General features: G+C 38.6%; 1 protein-coding gene across 4 annotated transcripts in view; it reads right to left on the bottom strand.

Annotated features, from left to right (window-relative positions):
- Nucleotides 1–735: 735 nt before the first annotated feature.
- Nucleotides 736–21,740, bottom strand: part of LOC139463748 (uncharacterized) — a 28,072-nt gene continuing 7,067 nt past the window's right edge. For 2 of the 4 annotated variants that reach the window (XM_071245014.1, XM_071245013.1), the window contains exons 6-13: nt 21,693–21,734; nt 21,494–21,547; nt 20,727–20,810; nt 18,300–18,407; nt 15,142–15,225; nt 13,575–13,637; nt 4,325–4,389; nt 736–3,880 (exon numbers count right to left, since the gene is read on the bottom strand). In XM_071245014.1, the coding sequence (XP_071101115.1) occupies nt 3,623–3,880; nt 4,325–4,389; nt 13,575–13,637; nt 15,142–15,225; nt 18,300–18,407; nt 20,727–20,810; nt 21,494–21,547; nt 21,693–21,734 (758 nt within the window). In that variant the 3' untranslated portion in view covers nt 736–3,622. Of the gene's footprint in view, nt 3,881–4,324; nt 4,390–13,574; nt 13,638–15,141; nt 15,226–18,299; nt 18,408–20,726; nt 20,811–21,493; nt 21,548–21,677; nt 21,735–21,740 lie in introns of all 4 variants that reach the window. The other 2 variants (XM_071245010.1, XM_071245011.1) reach the window with 1 other exon arrangement.

Raw genomic sequence — 21,740 nt, forward strand, 5'->3', positions numbered from 1 at the left:
CAGTCCCAGTCCTTCAAGGGCAGGGTCAACTTGTGGTCAACTACTAGTAACCACGTCTCCTGAATGCCTTGCAGAAATAACATCACCCTCACATCACAAAGAATCCTAAACCTCTGATCTTAGGGTAGCTGTATGTCAACAAGTAGTCAAGTTTGTGAATAAAACAATTTATACAGATTTGTTTTGTGTTAGTCTGGGAATATGGGGGAGTGAGTTTTGTTTGTTTGCGTTAAACGCTGCACTCAGCAACATTCAGGTATGTGACGGCGGTCTGTAAACAATTAAATCTGGACCAGACAATCCAGCGATTGGCATCATGAGCATCAATCAACACAATTTGGATACAATGACATGCATCAACCAAGTCAGCAAGCCTAACCACCCGATCCTGTTCGTCGCCTCTTAAGACAAGCTTGTAAAGAATCAAATAATGAAAGAATGCAATATCACTGAATATTAGTTATTTCTCGAAAAGACCTTGCGCTTGATGAAAAGTGATCAAAACCCTTTCAGACGAGGACACCATCCTAGATAAGGAACAGACGAAGTTTAATGATAAAAGCATTCATACTTTTGTGGAACGTGTAACAGTTTAGTGAGTTTTTCTCATGACCTTGACAATGTATTTAATTACACCTGCATTCTGTAAGCATCTTTTAGAGCCACCATAGCAGGGATCATCTTTACAAAGATGAAGCAACATGAACAACAACATGCAAAAACACAAACCCCACAGGCACATTATTTAGCCGACTTTAATACTTCAGACACCGGGTAAACATAATTAAAATACATATAATAATATGAGACACATGTTAAGAAATTCAAACAGTAATCCTTTAAAATCTTAACTGATCAAAAGTTTACAGAAGAGTTTGGTGTATTATGTAAACTCAAACCTTAGAGTTGAGCAAGTGACACAGTTTTCTAAAATGATAGTGTAGTGTGTTTCAGTGAGGTATCCATGTTAAACAGGTATCTCCGTGGGCTGACACAATAAAATCGGCATTAGTCGGAGCAGTACAAGCGGCCACTAATACACACATGCATGCACATTGCTATATAAGTGTAACAACCTTGAACGTGACATTAAACTCTATTTCACCTCTCCTCTTAATGCCTTTTGATTTGACATAGCCAGAGGACAGAACAACTGACCTTCTGCTCTACTCTCAAGAGACTGTCATAAAACCATCTACTTATCCAGATGACCACTTATCCAACATGTTCTATTATCAGCCATGATGTGAAATGTCTTAAAAAGTATAGTAAACCACAGAAACATTCATTGTTAAAATATATTAACCATCTCAATGTTGAGTTGTATCTCCCATAAGTAATGCTTAGTAAGCATGGTAAGACGTGCAGTACCAAGCAACCAAGGGAGGGACTCATGGATGTTGGGAAAAGTTACTGTGAGCTGATACACAGCAGCGGAGTGTTTGAAGGACAATTTCCTTTTGAATTTAATTATCAATTTGCCTATATAATGACTCCAGGGATCCAGAAGAAATGTCCTTGTTTACTTACATAACCAGGTTTTAGACAACAACAAATAACACAGTAGGGACCCAAAAAACCCATCTACTTTTTACTAGTCATTCAGTATTAACCAAATTTGACTGTAGCCCATGGTCTTGGAGAAGAAGAGCACAACGCCGACTGACTGGAGGATGGTGGATAGAAAAGTGGACAATGTCACAGTGTGTTCAAACTGTTTCCTGTTCTCTATGACTATATGAAGCCTCAATCTAAATGTTTCATGGAATACTGCTGAATAAGAAAGTACTGAGTGCAGGAAAAGTACAGCAAAAATGCAAGTGTATGCTATTTGTGATAATTTACTGTCATAAGAAACTGTGGCACACACACATGCTTTCACATGCTCTCAAACACTCATACTCTCACACATTGAAGTAAAACGTATCACATGAAGACCATGAAACATAACCTGCAGCTATTTCCGCCTACCATACTGACAATGAAAGTGGCAGATATACATGCACAGTTCAAGTTTCCAACATTACATTGTTACACAACCAGATACCACTACAATAGTAACAAGCACAATACAGGCCACAATTTCAAGCTTCAGTAATTTAATCAATAATTCAAACTATATACCCCGAATTTGCACAAACCTGTATAAGACTATTGTTTTATGAAATATTCAAGTCAAGAGTCAGTTACATTCTGTTTCTGATCAGACACTGTTGGATATATTCCACACTATCTAGCAAATTGTGTATGCAAGCCTTGGGTTGATCGTTACAAGGATGATGGATAACATTCCATGATGGAGACCATTCACTGAGATACTTGGGTTCCAGTTTTCATCACTTGCCACAAGTCTTTCATTTCATCACTTGCCACAAGTCTTTCATCACTTGCCACAAGTCTTTCATCACTTGCCACAAGTCTTTCATCACTTGCCACATAGTTTCAATTGTTTTTAGATGTGGAGAAGCTGAAAAAAACTGCAGAGTAGCTACATATGGGTGAATTGTGTCATTGGACTTGGAATATTGTCGTGTTAAAATTACAAGGGAATTTCACTTTGGGTGAAATTTGAATCAAAGATACCCCTTGAACACTTCATGAATCCAGTTTTCATGTTGCTGTCAGTAACTGAGTCCAACTAAGCCACTGATGCCTCCCCAAACCACAACTCTCAAACAAACTGACCACACTTGTTGTGAGATGGTAAGAAGCACTGTTGAAATCTAGCACCCCTTTACATTGGTTATTGTTAGCTTTGTCATACATGTCATTCTGCCTATGTGCAGTAAACCAGACATGACAATATACTCCAATATGTCCTGATGAAAATGTGTCACTTTATAAACGTGAGCAAGAGATACTGACATTTTGCATTAATGTCATGCTCCCATTCATTTCATGATCAATGTTCCTGCTTGTGGACAGTCCCAGAGTTCAATCATAATCTCAGTGGCATTTATCAATGCTGAGTCAACCACCATAGAAATGTTTGGACTGACATCAAAACTGTCCCCAACTGTGTTGCAAAACAAATATACTTCTTATATGTTTTCTTTACTTATAAGCAGCTGAATCTCTGCACCTGTACACAGAAGACATAATTCAAAACAGACATTTTCTGGTTCCTTGATCACTTGATTGCATGGTTTGTTGACAGGCCGCCATGGCATCGCAAGAGTACTGGTGAGCATGTCAGGCAACATATACTTACTTTTGTATGCAAATTGTGTGAATGGCAGGTGCTACCGGTAGGGCAGGACATGCATACCCTTTTCATGAACACCTGGTGTCATCACTGGTTTTCAGCCAAAACCCTGCACATCGTGTGATAGACATCTTGTATTGGTGTATTGGTGTATTCACTGGATCATTTGCAGAATGGAGGCAAACACAATACATACAGTAGTTGTCACATTTCACCTGCTCACTACTGTATATGTACTCTCTTGCTGTTGACTTGTAGAGCGGGATATTGATCCATTATCCATGTATAGCATCCATGTGTACGGATGCCATCTGGCCTGCCATTGCGTACCTCAGCTAATACACAGAGTTTAGTCATTCATTTTATACACCAAGCCAATACATGGTTGGAATTGAAAGAAGCAGACAGTATTGGAGATTAAACTTGTTCTGTGATTATTGATTGTTTTCCATTTTGTAAACTGTTTCCTGGTTTCGGTTGTCTCGCTGTAATGAATGGTTGTTTCACTGCAGTTTCATCCTCACTTGTGCAATTCTCAATGGCTAAATCAGACAATGCAACTTCCCCCTGGTTAGAATATGTCTGGGAACTGTATGAAGGTGGCATATCCAGCTGAAGACTGCTGGCATCTTCTCTGGGAGGATTGTTTCCTGTTGGGATGACATGAGGGTTTGCCTGTAAAGATAATGTGTATATTCAGTGTCATTCTCCTGAATACATAGTGAGTGAAAAAGCACTGGAGTAGGACAATAAAATGGTTAGATCACTCTTTCTAATTTGTGGTTTATAAATATCATTTCATGATTTACAGTAACCAGAATCCCTTCCCTACAATTTCACAAATGCCCCAAACTTCCCCACCAAACATGTATCATAAAACATCACTAAACCGTCCGATACATACAGTCACATTACTAAACAGTCCGATACATACAGTCACATCACTAAACAGCCTGATACATACAGTCACATTACTAAACAGTCTGATACATACAGTCACATAACTAAACAGCCTGATACAATCTGTCACATCACTAAACAGCCTGATACATTCAGTCACATCACTAAACAGTTTATTACGTTAATTGGCTGTGTAATGGCATGAAGTCTGACACTCACACGTTGGTTCACGATGTTGCCCTGTGCTCCCAAGATAACATTATGAGCATCAATATGCACACCATCTGAAACATACAAGAGTGCAAAGAAACTCATTACATGATATTACCCACAGTGCCACAGATATAGGTGAAGTATTTTAGGTTATTCTCAGTGAGCATTATAATTGTTGACACCATGTTCAATTACTTGTCACAGTGATTTCAAAAGACATCATGTTGCTGTTCACAAATAATACAACAAATAGGCAATTCTAATGTACTTGCCAATCAACATGGATCATCATCCAAATAATTTCATGCGTCCGGTGCCAACAACAGGCTGTCTGAGTTACAGTCTCAACTTGACATGCCAACAACAGGTTGTATGAGTTAAAGTCTCCACTTGACATGCCAACAACAGGCTGTCTGAGGTGAAGTCTCCACTTGACATGTCAACAACAGGCTGTCTGAGGTGAAGTCTCCACTTGACATGTCAACAACAGGCTGTCTGAGTTACAGTTTCCACTTGACATGTCAACAACAGGCTGTCTGAGGTGAAGTCTCCACTTGACATGGCAACAACAGGCTGTCTGAGGTGAAGTCTCCACTTGACATGTCAACAACAGGCTGTGGTGAAGTCTCCACTTGCCATGTCAACAACAGGCTGTCTGAGTTACAGTCTCCACCTGACATGTCAACAACAGGCTGTCTGAGTTACAGTCTCCACTTGACATGTCAACAACAGGTTGTATGAGTTACAGTCTCCACTTGACATGCCAACAACAGGTTGTCTGAGTTACAATCTCCACTTGACATGTCAACAACAGGCTGTCTGAGGTGAAGTCTCCACTTGACATGTCAACAACAAGCTGTCTGAGTTACAGTCTCCACCTGACATGTCAACAACAGGCTGTATGAGTTACAGTCTCCACTTGAAATGCCAACAAAAGGCTGTGGTGAAGTTTCCACTTGACATGTCAACAACAGGCTGTATGAGTTAAAGTCTCCACTTGACATGTCAACAACAGGCTGTCTCAGGTGAAGTCTCCACTTGACATGTCAACAACAGGTTGTCTGAGGTGAAGTCTCCACTTGACATGTCAACAACAGGTTGTCTGAGGTGAAGTCTCCACTTGACATGTCAACAACAGGTTGTCTGAGGTGAAGTCTCCACTTGACATGTCAACAACAGGCTGTCTGAGTTAAAGTCTCCACTTGACATGCCAACAACAGGCTGTATGAGGTGAAGTCTCCACTTGACATGTCAACAACAGGCTGTCTGATTTACAGTCTCCACTTGACATGTCAACAACAGGTTGTATGAGTTACAGTCTCCACTTGACATGTCAACAACAGGCTGTCTGAGTTACAGTCTCCACTTGACATGCCAACAACAGGGTGTCTGAGTTACAGTCTCCACTTGACATGTCAACAACAGGCTGTCTGAGGTGAAGTCTCCACTTGACATGTCAACAACAGGTTGTCTGAGGTGAAGTCTCCACCTCACATGTCAACAACAGACTGAGGTGAAGTCTCCACTTGACATGTCAACAACAAGCTGTCTGAGGTGAAGTCTCCACCTGACATGTCAACAACAGGCTGAGGTGAAGTCTCCACCTCACATGTCAACAACAGACTGTGGTGAAGTCTCCACTTGACATGTCAACAACAGGCTGTCTGAGTTACAGTTTCCACTTGACATGTCAACAACAGGCTGTTTGAGGTGAAGTCTCCACCTCACATGTCAACAACAGGCTGTCTGAGGTGAAGTCTCCACCTGACATGTCAACAACAGGCTGAGGTGAAGTCTCCACCTGACATGTCAAGAACAGGCTAAGGTGAAGTCTCCACTTGACATGTCAACAACAGGCTGTTTGAGGTGAAGTCTCCACCTCACATGTGAACAACAGGCTGTCTGAGGTGAAGTCTCCACCTGACATGTGAACAACAGACTGAGGTGAAGTCTCCACCTGTCATGTCAACAACAGGCTGTTTGAGGTGAAGTCTCCACCTCACATGTCAACAACATGCTGTCTGAGGTGAAGTCTCCACCTGACATGTGAACAACAGACTGAGGTGAAGTCTCCACCTCACATGTCAACAACAGGCTGTCTGAGGTGAAGTCTCCACCTGACATGTGAACAACAGACTGAGGTGAAGTCTCCACCTGTCATGTCTACAACAGGCTGAGGTGAAGTCTCCACTTGACATGCCAACAACAGGCTGTCTGAGGTGAAGTTCTGGCTATAGCTGACAACCGCCCTTGACAAAAGCAGCAGTTGTGTCCTCAGGAGTATGAGACAAGCAGAACGGCGGGACGAAGTATCTGACGGGCGGGAACACCAACCCGGCGACTGGCGGGAGCTGGCAAGAGTTGCTCCCAAAAGGCACAAATGGCCTTAGGTTTCATATAATCAAGCGGTGCAGATGGTGTAAATTGGGGAGGAGCACCCAAAGGAACCGTGCCGATGTAGTCAGATCCGAAGGTGGAGGGGCTGGATTCGACAGGCAGGGAGAGGTTGGTGGCGGCGAAGTATCAAACATTTCCTCCTGTAAGCAAGTTTTTTCTGGCGACGAAGGAGAGCCTTTCTGATATGATTAAAGTCAGAAATTGACAAGGGAGCGCAAAAAGAGCAGTGCTGATTAAATGAGCATGAAGGCTTGCAGTAGGGGCAAAGTTGATGTGGATCTTTCCCCAACTTAGGCCTTTGACATAAAGCACAATGCATAGAATACATTCTGCAAAAAAATGTAAACAGCGCATAACGAGCAGAATCACATATGAAGCAAAACATGTTACTGGACAATAAGTGAACTAAGCGTACAAACACACACACATAACACAGTGTGAAGCGCGACTGGGATCAATTCAAAAACAGAATATTCCTAATCAATAGGAATTATGACAATAGAAAGCCATAATCAACAAAATAAAAGAAAGATTCACCAATAGTTTAAGAAATCTATAGCAAAAAGTACATAAACTCGCAACTCCATAAACAGGGATGCACGAAAGTTAAAATGGCGACCAAGGGGTGAAATGTGCTTAGTTACGGAGCTTTACAAGCTATAAACTGCAAAGAAGCCGATATAGCAAGCAGGGAAAGGATATATAGAGGATATTTAATGTGTTTTCTCAAATACCACTTTCATCTCATCTCGTGAAAATATTAGACTGTGGTAATTTTCTATTTATTATATACATGTTTTATTTTTATTACTTGCAATTTATATATTTTTTCGAAAACAGTGTCTGATAAATTACTAAGTTCTCCCTGTCGCCCCTTTACCACCGCCGTATAAAGGGGGTTTGCAAAAAGAATATAGTTTGTGAATAAAACTAGCCCTGTTAATATGTGTTAGGCGAAATATATTATTTCATATCGAGTATTAAGTTCCGTGGACATTGTTGTTTGTCATAATTAAACATTCCTGTTTAAAATGAAAACAGAAATCATTTTCAAACAGCGATTATTTTATTCGCGTAGGAATACATAAACAGTTGGTACTGTGACCATGTCGAACGATCAGCTGAGCGCTCTCCAGGCTTACAAATTCCGCCAAATTTGATAAAATTTTCTCACAGATAAGTATGAAAGTTGACATAAACACATTTATAGAACCCCGAACATTTTAACTGAAACATTGTTGCTTGATGTCATGAATTAAATTAGTAAAGTTCAATTCTCGGAAAATTCAAGCGGGCGCTTCTCGCCTCAGCGGTACGTCTCGCTGTAGCCAGTTGTGCCTAATGTCTGGCGAAGCATGTCCGATGCAAGAGTGATATTAACATTGCCATAGATGTTATTTCCAGATATCAGACTCGTCAAAAAGTTCCTGTAGTCAGTTGAAGAGAAGTTATGCACCTGCGGTTGAGACTGAGTACAGTCGGCATCTGTCGTAAACAAAGGGGGATAACTCTTTAATGTTTTCATTCAGGAGAAAGTTGTTCCGTCACCTTGTTTATATCAGTCACTAGTGACTGATATAACTTTTTTATATCAGTCACTAGCGACTGATAACTTGATCTATCATCAATGATAAATTCCAGTATTTCATTCATATGTACATAATAAATGGAGGTAACACCACCTGAAGACAAAATTTGAAGATAAAACAAGGTATGCCGAGAAATGGGCTGTAGTCTGTTTAAACTGTCTCTTCGTTCCAGTACTGTCTGTTTGTATAAGGTAGGGAAGCTAAAGCACTGTGTAGCATCAGGTAAGGTAAAACAAGTCCTTTGAAGTCTAAAGAAGAGATAGGCTGTTCGGACGCTTTGTGTCATCATAAAAGCTGATTAAATGTGAAATCAATACACAAAAGGACCCTTCTCTGAAATAAATAACTCAGTCTTGATAAGTATCTCTTAGATAAGCTAACTTCAGAAGTTTCTTAGAAAAAGTATCCCCACTGCAGACACTATGTACCAAGTAAAATAACATGGAGCAAGGGCCATAACTCTGTAACAAATGTATTTACAATACCAAGTTTCGAAATCATTTGAGATCATAACCAGTAAAATCAGTGTGTAATATTTCATTTCTCTGACTTAAATACTTTATGAGAAAACTTTGTCCCCTTTGAGAAGCAGACGGACAGACGAACCTCGTTCCCATATCCCCAACCCAAATTGTGGCGAGGGATAATAACTCACAACTAAGTGTAGCAGGGCGTGGAGTCATCCCACAGATGACATCCTTACCTTGTCAGCTTGCTGACGGGGTTAACCTCTTTGGTAATGTGGAGAAGGCATCCAACCTCGGATCAGAAGGTCCGTGGTTCGAATCCCATCACGGGACTCGGAAATTTTATGGTCGTTACATAAGCATTACAGATTACTGCCATTGTGCCAAAGTGTCTTTGAACAGCATGAAGAACGATCCGCAAGAAATGAGAGAAGAATGTATCTTTAGTTTGTCCAGTGCGTCAGTGCAGCGGGACATCCAAACTGTGTCTACATGTATTGTTTTTGCAGGCCATTTTATGCCTTGTATCATATCAAATAATTGCCATTTTACAGCCAGTCCACGTTGCAGCATTCCCTTGCACTAATTAGGCAGTGTATCCTTGTAAAGCCAGCACCACCAGTAACACCATGACATTTTCTGATCATTTGAAATCAACTCAAATTGACCCTCAACATTGAACCATACTTGCTGATCTACATCACTTGGACAACTCATGAGATGTCAAATTTCAGCAGAAATAACTTAACCATGGCTTCAAGAGAAAAAGAGACTAGTCATAGATGTATCAGTGTCATTCATAAGTTGTCATGACATCACATGGTGATTGTTTTCATAGCAATGATCGAAATTCACAAAATACCTCATATGAATAGTGCCACGGCAGTGTAGCTCACCTGGATAATTAGTCAACAATCAATAAACCTCAATAAAAACAGACACTTTGCTGTCAGCATAAATACTCTAGTAATATTAAGAATGAAATAATTGACACATGTATATGTAAGTATCATATTTCAATAATATGTTCTGTATCCAACAACAAATGTAATATTGAATAACATTCTGACAAAAAGGATAAATTTATGTTACACAAAGTTTAAACACTGTTTCTGTATATATCTCTTCTGAGGAGATTTATTTTTCATCTGTCTTTCTTATTTTTCTTGTCGTTGCATTTTGATGACTTTCATAAAATGAATGCAATGTGAAATGGTGACAAACAATGACACAAACACCGTTTCTCAGTTAGTGTGTACATTTAAACATCAGCTGAAACACTTCATATCGCTTTGATATGGGAGATCATGCCAGTTGTTATATTAGACTGACTGGCAGAAACAAGTGAGACCAGAAAAAACCCATAAATTAATTAAGCTCTCAGATATCAACTGTCCAAGATATATCAATCTAACATTTATGTCACTGTTGCTCCTAATAACTAAAGGCAAGGTTCAACATTTAATTTCAAAAGCATATCAAAAGATAATCTATGTAAGGAAAGTTTCACTTCATCACGCATTGATACATTGCTAAAATAGTTCGTTGTTTTTGTTGATTTGCTTGTGAAAATGTAAATAAAACATATTTCACTCAATATGTTGTGTAGCAAAAATTTGTAAATAACAGATACAAGTTTGTGAAACTCATGTTAATTTCATGACATTTCCATCGACTACAGAAACAAATGTTACATAATTTATGAAGCTACCTTCAGAACTCATGAATAAACTGTTTTACGATTCCATGTGATAATGCATTTCCTTCCGCTGCACTAGTCTCCGGACAATCATCATTACACGTTACACAAGACAGACAGCCCTACACTGGCACTGGCAACATTTCCCCTGTAACAATCATGTCATGACATTTGATAATGTTGTGGATGTTTTGAAATTAAAGATGATAGGTTTATTCTTTGAAAGAACAAACTTGTTCTATTGACCTTTTTGACTGTGTAAGTACAGATGAAATTTTGTGTAATAACAGACACAATTTTGATGTTAGTGTTACCAATTGTTTGTATTAGATCAGCATAATATGGAAGTTACCAACAACAACAAAATGTTCCTTGCCAAATATGCATGTGATTGTTTTTAGATTTGTGTGTTTCACTGCACTACATTTTTCACTTACATTTTGTAAAAAACTCTTTAATTTTCATTTTAACCAGACACTGATATATTAATAGAGATAATAAGAAGCTTCTTTTCTGTTTTAGAATATAGGATATGTATGTTACACGAAGATTGCAGCATATTTGACATCTGTGTTAGCTTCATCTTACAATAATTAAATTTTCGATGTGTTCATTAAACTTCCTGCATTCTAATCAGCTGAATTGGTCACGTGTTATTGCGCCACACCTACCAAAGGTACACTACTTTTATTACTGCTGAATGTCGCGGCCAATAATACAGTCGGGGGAATTCCCTTTCTGCTCATGTGTATCATGCACAGGACATTTAGCGACATTCATTGTCCAAACTACCCTTTGAAACCAAGGGCCGAGAAGGAATGAAACAGCAAACGTGCAAGCTTGCTCGCCAGTTTTTTCCCCGTTCGCCTCAGTTCCAAAACTTTCATGTCTTCGGGGTTTTTTTCTAACTAGGATTTTTCCAACTGTGTTTTCACGTTTTCAGGGAACTGATGTTTGAATCTGGCGGTAACTGACAATGTTATTTGAAACAGCCACCTTCTCCCGGACATATTTCATCCGGTTCGTTAGAGTCTGACTGTTGCTGTTCTTCTCGCCTGTTGCCTTGATTAACAGGTTCTATGAACATTGTTTTGTTCCTACTCTCCATTGATTGGCTACCGACTGTGTAGGCGTGTCAAGTTATGTGCATAAATTAAACGATCATCTTCCTGGAATGTTTATCAATCTCATCGTTTTTGTCTGTTTTGATATATACAACTGTTTTTGGTTAAACTTTTGTAGGTATAACATTTTATACAGTGTTGAATTTAATTATAAGCATGGACTATGTATTTCTTTCGGTTCATTGAGGTATAAATCGTAAAACCGATATGCAATTTTTTGTAAGAATCCGCTACAAAAATTATCAGTGCATTGTGGTTTGGGGCAAAATCATTTAAACTGCGCTTTGAGACAAGTTTGTCTGTGGACTTAGAAATGAAAGAGTACACAACTTAAACTTCTGGGGGTAAATGAGGGACATTTGAGGAACCACTTGAGACGGGGAGTTGGAAGAATTGGCATCATGAGATACCAGTGAAATTCAGAAGACATTCTCTGTAATGTAAATTGCCTCCGAGTCAAAGAAACCATTCCACAACCTGGGAGTAAATGCTATTGATATTGAAGGGAAGGTCACAGTCCAGATGAGTTTAGATAGTGTAGAATGAGTGTAACAACAGCAAGTAGACCACGCCCCCATTGCTTTGAGTATGCCAAGCCTTTCCTGGTAATGTTGAGGCAAGTGGTTGGCAATATGAGAATGAAGACACTGACTTTGTCACAGGGTACTTGCACACCCAGAGAACTGAGAAAACATATGTTTACCCAGACGTTCAGGGGGGAACAGTGGACCTGGATACAGGTTCTGCATGTTTAGTGATGCAACACAAAATGGACCAACCAGATTTCTAATGTGCAACCTCCCCTGTAATGTGAGGATATACACAGAAGAACCACTAGTACCACTTGAATACATAGATGTAAATATAAGCTGAAGCTCAGGAGGGATGTCTGAATTGCTACCTTGTCCCAAAGGAAAGGGCAATGAGGCATTTTTGGGTAGAGTGGATAAATGGGCTGGGTCTTGCACTGGCCGAGATCCATTCAATAAAATCACAACAGAAAACCATGCCTGGAAAATAGGGCTGGGACAAGTCCAAATTTACTACCTGGGTACCCAACCCCCTATTACCCGACCCTATCCGGGTACCCACTGTTGGTCTCAGGAGATGTCTCAAAATGTCCGAATGGGAACATTTTTTAGCATAGCCCTGGCAAAACGTATTTCAATACATGAAAAACTAACACAATATTTATTTGTTGATTTGATGAAGCTTCAACCTTATAATGGTGACCAACATGTATGCTCATCATAATTGATGAAAAAAGATTTGCAACATTGTCTATGTTAACATAATATTAGAACTTTGGTGCAATACATTCTGAGCAAAGGAAGCAAAGAATATTTTTGCAACATTTTCAAGGACAGTTAAGTTGAATGCTCATCATGATGCCTTGAACAAACTTGAATCTGCTCATAGCAATACACATCCATGCATTGTTTGTGCTTCCTAAGGCTTGACGTTCTTGAGGGGAAAAATTCATACTTTTTTGTGAACTTTGATTTTTAACATACTTTTAACAAAATCACAAGATATGTGAACAAAATACAGTTTCATCATTGGAATAATAGAATGTAAAGAGCTAAAAATACCATTTGAGAGAATTCAGGGGTGTGGTAAATATGTAGGTTGTATCAAGCTGAAAATACACAATATTACACAAATGAAATATATATGCTATTATCCACTTTAAAACTACACATACACCATATTTCATTGCATTTGGTGGTTTAAAAATGGCTTTTTATCACTGTTTCAATATTGCTGCCATGGTTACCATTTTAAAATTGGATTGAAACCTCTTGAACAAATTCAGTCATCATCCGAAGGAACAAGAATGTGAAGCTTAGCTTCTTTGGTCCAGTTACTTTCTAAATGAAAGGATGAAATGATATCAGACAGGCAGGCAATGACATAAGTGCACTTGACTCAGTCAGGTGTGCTAAAAATCAAATAAGCCCAAAATATTGTCAATCTTACCTCTAGGTTGAGACTTAGCATCAGATAATTCTTTCATTTTTTCCTTCATCAGGTTCTGTGAAACTGCAAATATTGAACATTTTTACTCTTTGTACACAAATATGTAACCAATGGGTAGTTTTTCTATAACTATGTATCCAATGGGAAATGTTTATACAAACAAGTACCGCCAATTCAAAATATGTATCTCTAGTGTCATATATTGGATCACATGATTTTGCCACTGTTCTGTTTGAGGTGAAGTTTTATAAAAACACACACACGTATTTATACCTCTGATAACACAAGATTTCTGTCATGCGCTTAACAAAGTGGGATGGATAGCTAACCATAAGGATCATACAGTGTTGTTAATGCAGGACACAACACGATTTTGTGAATCCTATATGTCATTTTACAACATGGAGAAAGTAACCTAATGAACAGAAGATTGCCAAAAAAGATACCTTATTTCAGATAGTTAGTTAGGCATGGCAGCAATTTTGGAACTTGAAAACATAACTGTCTTGCTGACAAAGATCTTACAAACTTCATCCAGAAATATCAATCAAAATGACCAGTAATTTTGGAAAAGAAAATATTATCATAAAGTCATTTTCATACGCAAAAATGCTTCTTTTCAAACTTAACACCTGCCTTTTCGTGAACCGGATGTCGATTTTGATTTGACTATGCATAGACTTGTTTGCCAGCCATATTATAACTCCATAATTCCACCCTAGTGCAGCAAGGGTTGAAACTGGGCTTATCATACCTCCATGTCAGATAGATGAGATCTGATTGGTCCATGTGATGTTGATAAAACACTGTGTATCCCGCCTTGGAGGGTAATAATTTCTCAGCGGGGGAATAAATGCCTTATTACCGGCTATGAGCGAGTCAGGCTGCACACGGATTTCTGAGAGGCATAATAAATTCCTTATTCCTTTATAAAACCTAAAGTGGGATGCACTAAACCCCATGTACACTGAGTGATCCTGGTACAACTCATACCCCGGGTATTGTATAGTCAGTTAACTCCCTTGCCTCGGGAAGATGAGTTCAGGCTAGAAGCAGTCCGTGCCAAAATGTTCGAGTCTACTAGGCCTAACTTGGCTGAATGCATCCTTTTCTCTGGATGTTGTAGATGTTATGAGCTGAGTTTACTCAAACAGAAGTTTACTTGACTCTGGCTTTGGACTCAGGTTAAAGTTGCATTCTGTGGTGGACAATAAAAGTGTTTGGTACAGCCTTCTTATAACGTCCCTTTCCTTTTTTTGAAGTATGTCATGTGCAGTGTGAAAGTCACGTTCCCCTTGCTATCTCAATAAGAATGCTGCACTTACTTCAGGATGGACTTCTGTTACCTGGAGTAAAGGCTTCTCGAGTTAAGCAGTAAACAAACATTTTACAGGCTATAATTTATGATTACCTTGACCTTTGACACGGCTGATCGAAGTCTCAATGTCTGACATAAATCTCAAAGCATCCCCATTCACATGGGCTGCATACTTCTTACATTAATATTCACAGTTTGAAACTAAAGTTGGCCCCTTCAGGCGTCAGTAACTCAACAGTTTATAATTACCTGTCATTTCAGCAGCTTTCAACACTGACTCTCCTGTAGATGTACCTATTGCTAGTTCTTGTCTACTTCTGTCTGATGAGGACTCTGAAAGGAGGAATAGGCAACGTGTAAGGGATCTCAAGGTACCTCAGAGAGAAAACATAACATAAGTGAGGTCATTTTCATGACATTGCCAACACAAAGCAAATATTCCATTCACAATCATCCCTCCTGCAATAACTTGACCTTCAAGCTATAGTCACTAATATCAACACCTGTGGTGATATTGTACAACTGGCTCTTTCTACCTCACTCTTTTCTGTCATTAAAATACTGGCACTAATCACATGATAACATAACATCAACTGATTACCCTCATCAACATGGGCTTGCATGGGTTTGGGCCACAGTGCTCTGTGGCTTACCTGAAGAAATAATTGTATAAAGCATCAAACTTATTACATTGACAAACATCTATAGTGATGGTGAGGGTGATGTGGGAGTCAAATGCTACCCCCAGATTACAAGCCTCACTTATTGCTGGCCTTGATAATGCAACCCCTAACCAAGAGGGTGTATGAGCATGCTTCTGGTTGTCTGGAAACAGATCATCAGTAGTTCAGCCTACTTGAAGATCCTGGTTGGAAGTGTTCAGCAACTCATACTTGTTTAGGCAACGAACAGGATCGGGTGGTCAGGCTCACTAACTTCACCGATGCATGTCATTGTATCCCAATTGCGTAGATCATGGTTCATAATGTCAATCAGTGGATTGTCCCATCCAGACTCGATTATTTCCAGACCACCACCATATAGCTGGAATATTGCTCTGAGTCCAGCGTTAAACAACAAAGAAACAAGCTATCTGTGATTGTGTCTGATCACAGTTTAGTTTGAGAAAGTCTCAAGTCATCCAGTCCTTGATATAGTCCAAGTAACTGTTGAGGATAAGATGGGCCACCCAGCTGCTTGTTCACACATCAGTAAACACAGACTGAGACTGTGTTGGGGGATGCAACAGCCAGCAATTCATCATAATATCATGTATATTTATAATGTGATATATAGAGATTACTACACGAGTGTTGTCGGATACCATTTATCTTACGAGTTGTTTCGAAACATTTTTCACAAGCGAAGCAGTAATCTGTTTCTTACACACCCTATCGATGCATTTTGTCTATTCTAAATGATTGCAGTGTCACATTAATTCAGAACACGATGGTCATGAGTGACCTCATCCGATGTACTGCTCAGTACTCAAAAATTATGTGACCCTACACAAAATGCAAACTAGATAAGACCAAAGAACCCGCTGGATGCCGAGTTCATAATTTTTACCTCAAAGAAATTACCAAATATGTACAACAATGTTTACTTTCTTATAAAATCACTAACGGTGACCGACTTTTACAAAATGGCTTGTTCACTGATAACAGTACCCAAGATTTTCAGAGGAGGATTTTCGTTGATTGAGGGATCATACATAAATGTGTGTTCTAAGTAATCAGAAACAAACAGACAATCGGCGTACTGTTTTATGTTTTATGCAACAAAGGGAATTAGAATCTAGTCAGAAATGCAGATAACTGCCGTCATTGTTGTGTGTGATTTTGCGTCGGTCATGAGGTCACACAGGACGGAAACTTTCACGATTTCAGTTGAATTTACCAGATCATTGTAATATGTATATATTTGTAATTCCATAATTCTTACTTCGATACTCTTCCCACAAATAGTCTCAAACTCAGGAGCCAATGTGTGCAACAAATAGACGAATGGATCTCCCAAATAGGAGAAAATGCTGCACAGTGTAAACTCTGAACTTTGCTTTGTTCACATTAACACCAGTTTTCCAAGCACAGTGTTCATTCCCACACCTAATATATTTCGCTTGATTTCATCTGGATAATTTGCATTGTTGACAAAGAGCATTTGTCATTTGATTCTAAAGTGTATGAGGAATTCAGTGATGTGCATGTATCGGGTTTGAAATGTATGTTATCTGATAGGTGTCTTATAACCGGCATACGTGGTCAACACTATTCAATATGGCGGAACGTATAAAAGAAAAATGGCAAGATTTGCGAAGTACTTAATTTCAATTTCAGTAATTTTGCTTTGCCTAAATTGACAGTGGATGATATCACAGAAGAGGGAATATCCCACAGAATTTATAACTGTGAAGCATATTTGATCTAGTGTGCGTGATGTATTATGATAATGACCTTGTAATGTAAACAAGATGTTGCAATTATAGTAGTTCCATTTAAGTTATAAAAACGCAATCCTCACAAAGGGGAAATATATCTATGTTAACCTGACCACAAGTTACCTCCCTTGCAATGTCCCCTCACACACATAGTCCGTACACAGTCCTACACTCTGTTTTTATTGAGTTTATGATGTCTTTAACATGAGACCACGTTATACCAATCACTACACTAAAGAGGACCGTAGCACCACAACAGAGTTTGAGGACAATTCCATATCTGCGGGTAAGGGAACAGATATGCCTGCAACAGTGCAGAAGAGACCTAAGAGTCTGGCTCTATCTGTCTCCAATGTTATGAACAAGAGATGACATATCCCGCTGTCTGGTGCTATTCGGAAATGGAATTTGGCTACTTATAGCCCACTTTGGTTCTTTGCTCCTGGATACTTTCAGTTCAGTGAAGAAAATATAATGTTCAGTATTTTTCAATATCCCTTAGGCACAAATATCAAAAGGCACAACTTCACCACTAGCAAGTCTCATCAAGAAATATTCAACAGTTTTGGAGTTCTGATCTGGCAACGGAAAAGGGAAGGAGGTCAGACGGACAGACATGCTGATTGCTATATCCCAGCTACCCCAACAACCAGCCAGCTACAACTCAACTCAAGGGGGATAAACAGGCAGGGGAACATTGCACTACGTAAGCCTGTGTATTACGTTTTGCCAACATGAATTCACCAGTTTGTCTAGCAGGATGATAGGTAGTAGTCTCACATCATTTTTTATAGGTAATCCTCCGTAGGTATGAAAATCATAGCTAGCAAGTGGGCTTCAAAAATGAAAGTTTGGCTAGCTTGGTTGACATATATAAGCTAGAGAAAAGAGGGCAATTTTGTATTGTCACACATTCCAACTTTAATGCATCCCCATTTAATCATTACTGCTGATTCAAACTGTTTACCTTGCTCAGGAATGATTGGATGACTGTCATCTGATTGGCCTCTCTCTGGTTGACCTTCAACTGAACGACCTCTCTCAGTCTGACCTTCATCAGCATGATTGTTTTCAGCTAAAAGAAAGATAACTCTGTCATTCACCTTGATGATGTTCTACATGACCTCTAGTGATCTTTGAGAGACGTCAATGAAAATATTTCTAAATGGTAACTCCAACCAGGAGTTTATATGTATAATCAATAATACATAGTGAAATATGCCAGAGAATTTGCAAGTATATGTAGTCAAACATATAATATCCATATCCGATTCAAGTCTAAACATTCACCTTGACAGTGACCAGGACATCTGCCTGGAATATACCAGGTGACTGTATTGATGAAGGTTCTTACAATCACTGAGTGAATAATGCTCTAAATTATCATGATTTCAAATATTCAGGGCCAGTGACTTGTTTTATAATGGGAATTGTTGGTAATCTATTACAAGAAAACAATATAACTATCTTTTGCACTTTGGGAGCGCATCCAAAACCATATACCAAAATCAATCTTTAATGCATACCATGCTAACAGTTTGGTGCAAGTACACAACTTCTGTATCTAAAAACAACTACATTAAGATAATTATCTTGAGTCACAAGTTTATGTCAAAAGGATGGGTTCCTAGTGTGGCCAGAGTGGACCACGCCCCTAACAATCAGGGGAGACATTCGTTCAGATGTCTGACATCAGAAATGATAGATGCAAGAGCACATAAATGGTGACTTTTCTCCAATATATCTATTTGAGAAGCCCACAGATCAATATAAAAATAAAGTCACAGCACTGTAGCTCACCTCTATAAGTAGTAACACTGAGGACTAATAAACTAACACTAAATGGAACCAAATATGACTTTATCTTAAAGAGAAATATACAAGCCAAAGTTGAGCACTTACAGCCAGGCTTACAATTACAAAGGAAAGAAGTGTACAAGGACGATTATGCATTTTTTAAAGGAATTAAGAGCATGGTCAAAGTGCAAATGGCAAATGTAAGACGTTTCAGCTTTAATTTAAGAATTAGTCCTGGTGTTTGGGACCTGAGAACACCATGACATGTTACATTTCTGATATATAACTGGTTCCACCACTGGCATGACCGACCATCCACAAATCTAAATGTCTAAATACATGTACTGAGGGATTGTTTTTCTTATCTTTCGATTTTCTCCAATGTTTTTCACCTGCATATGATGGTGAAATGCACAGTACAGAAAACATATTATAAAGAAAAAAGACAAAACAATAACAACATATTGAATGATACCTGAGCTGCCTCATTATGTGAAAAGTTGTTGAAATATTTATCTTTCAGGTATAATTATATCTTTGAAAAAACATTTTCATTCACCATATTTACATTGCAGGATATAAAATAGGTTATGCAATATGAAACATATTTAATAGTGTTGTCTTATTCTATATACATTGCTATGTATGAAACATCTGTATATGTGCTGTTGATAGTTCTAACCTTTCAAAGTCATATGCACAATTATTTACCACCTAGCCTAGCTGGCGTCTGGGTGAAAGACTCAAAATACGTCAGCCTTATTATTGTCTGTGGCAATTATAAATAACTTTCTTGTAAAAAAGTTTCCAAAGTAACAATTTTAAACAAAATTTACCCTCAGTGTTCAACTATATTACTGGTCCACTGATCTGAGTCTAGCATCAAGATCAGTCTAGGCTTAGTAAAATTAAATAAATGCTATAAATGTTATTTTAGGGACAAAGTAATTTAAGGACTCTACATTCTAAGCAAAACCAGCAACCTGAGCCAGCCTGTGTAGTACAGAGGTTAGCTCCTTCATTGGTTTCTAATTGTACAAAGAAGTAATACCTCTTAAAACTATTTTTTCTCAGGTCCATTGTGTCTACTGGAGACCCAACAGGGCCAGTAGATGATTCAACACGCAGTCTTTTGGACCACTGACATATTTTGGACAGTGACAAACACTGGACCCTGTGTTTTCACAATGGTTAAACATAACTTGAAATAACATCCTTTATCATCCAACACAGATGGTAACTCTATTTAATTCACACTGCCCAGAACATTTAAGTATGAACACAGGTTTTCAGCAATCTCCAGCACAATCCTACTCAAACAGTTGCAAGTACGTAGTTTTATACTCATTGATGCATGGTGATACCTGTCACTTTAATACAAATCTGCAAGGATTGAAGTGATCAGAGTATATAGAATATTACTCCAGTGTTTAAAATAAAAAGGTTTCCATGCTGCCACCAGGAACCAGAGACTTTTGAAGTTGCAGACTCTCACTAATCTCTTACCAGTCAGTTATATGGTTTCAATGAGTAGAGTAGAGTGGTTTCAGGTTAAGTAGAGTCATGGATATGTATTTCAACAAACACAGTCACAAACCTGGAGGTGCAGTTGGCTGTTCACGTGTTTCTGGTAGGGACATCCCATCAGAACTGTCTACTGTACCAACCCCTGTATAATCACCTGCAACATTCAAAACTAAGGTCAACTCATGCTATAAGTCAATTCCAGGGACCAAGCTCTGACTTCTGTTCCTCCAACTTTACTGACATGTCATGATACTTTACTCACAATACATAAACCTTTATACTGGAACGATACATGATACATGATGTCTGCAAACAATTCCACTTGGCCACAAAGAAGAAATCCTTGACATGATATCTCTGAGTTTTTAAAGAAGCTAACAGTTTCAAAAGCAAACATGCCACTTGCAGCATATAAACATCCTTTTGCATGTAACAGACAAGGCTTAATAAGTCCTCTAATGAACAATGTAAATCCATGTATTATCTATTCAGTGACGTCAAATTTGAAAGTAGCATGTTTGCCGGTCTATCATCTTCATAGTAAGTGAAAAGATCTTGCTTTTTACTAAGTACGATTCAGAAGTAATTTTGGTACATTCATAATGATTACTGAAAAAGACTGATAAATCTCAATCTGATGTTTCACTCACATTCAAGACCTCACTCTTATTAACATCTCACAACTCCACCACAGGAGCATCCTATATGACATCTGAATGTAAAAAATGAACCTAAGCTGACAGTTCTGAATGGAGAACAATGAATAATGTCCACACATTCAACTGGATGAATATTTCATAGCTCAAAGTATCTATTGATTGAATTCAGAATACTTACCCCAAGGACTTTGGGTTGATGATATGTCCTTTCCTCTCATACAACATTTACCCACTGAAACATGAACAGTTTGAAAAGTTTTGCCATATAACACTGACATGAGTGTTCCAAATGTTTTAAGAACTTAAGTTCATGAATATTTCATAGGTCAACTGTATCTATGGATTTAATTCAAACAACTTACATGACCCATATTTACCCAATTGTAGTCTCTTTCTCCTCCATATGCAACAGCCAGTGGCTGAAA

Source organism: Haliotis cracherodii, unplaced genomic scaffold, assembly GCF_022045235.1.
Source record: "Haliotis cracherodii isolate W230 unplaced genomic scaffold, xgHalCrac1.p SCAF_16, whole genome shotgun sequence".
In the NCBI taxonomy this organism is placed as follows: domain Eukaryota; kingdom Metazoa; phylum Mollusca; class Gastropoda; order Lepetellida; family Haliotidae; genus Haliotis; species Haliotis cracherodii.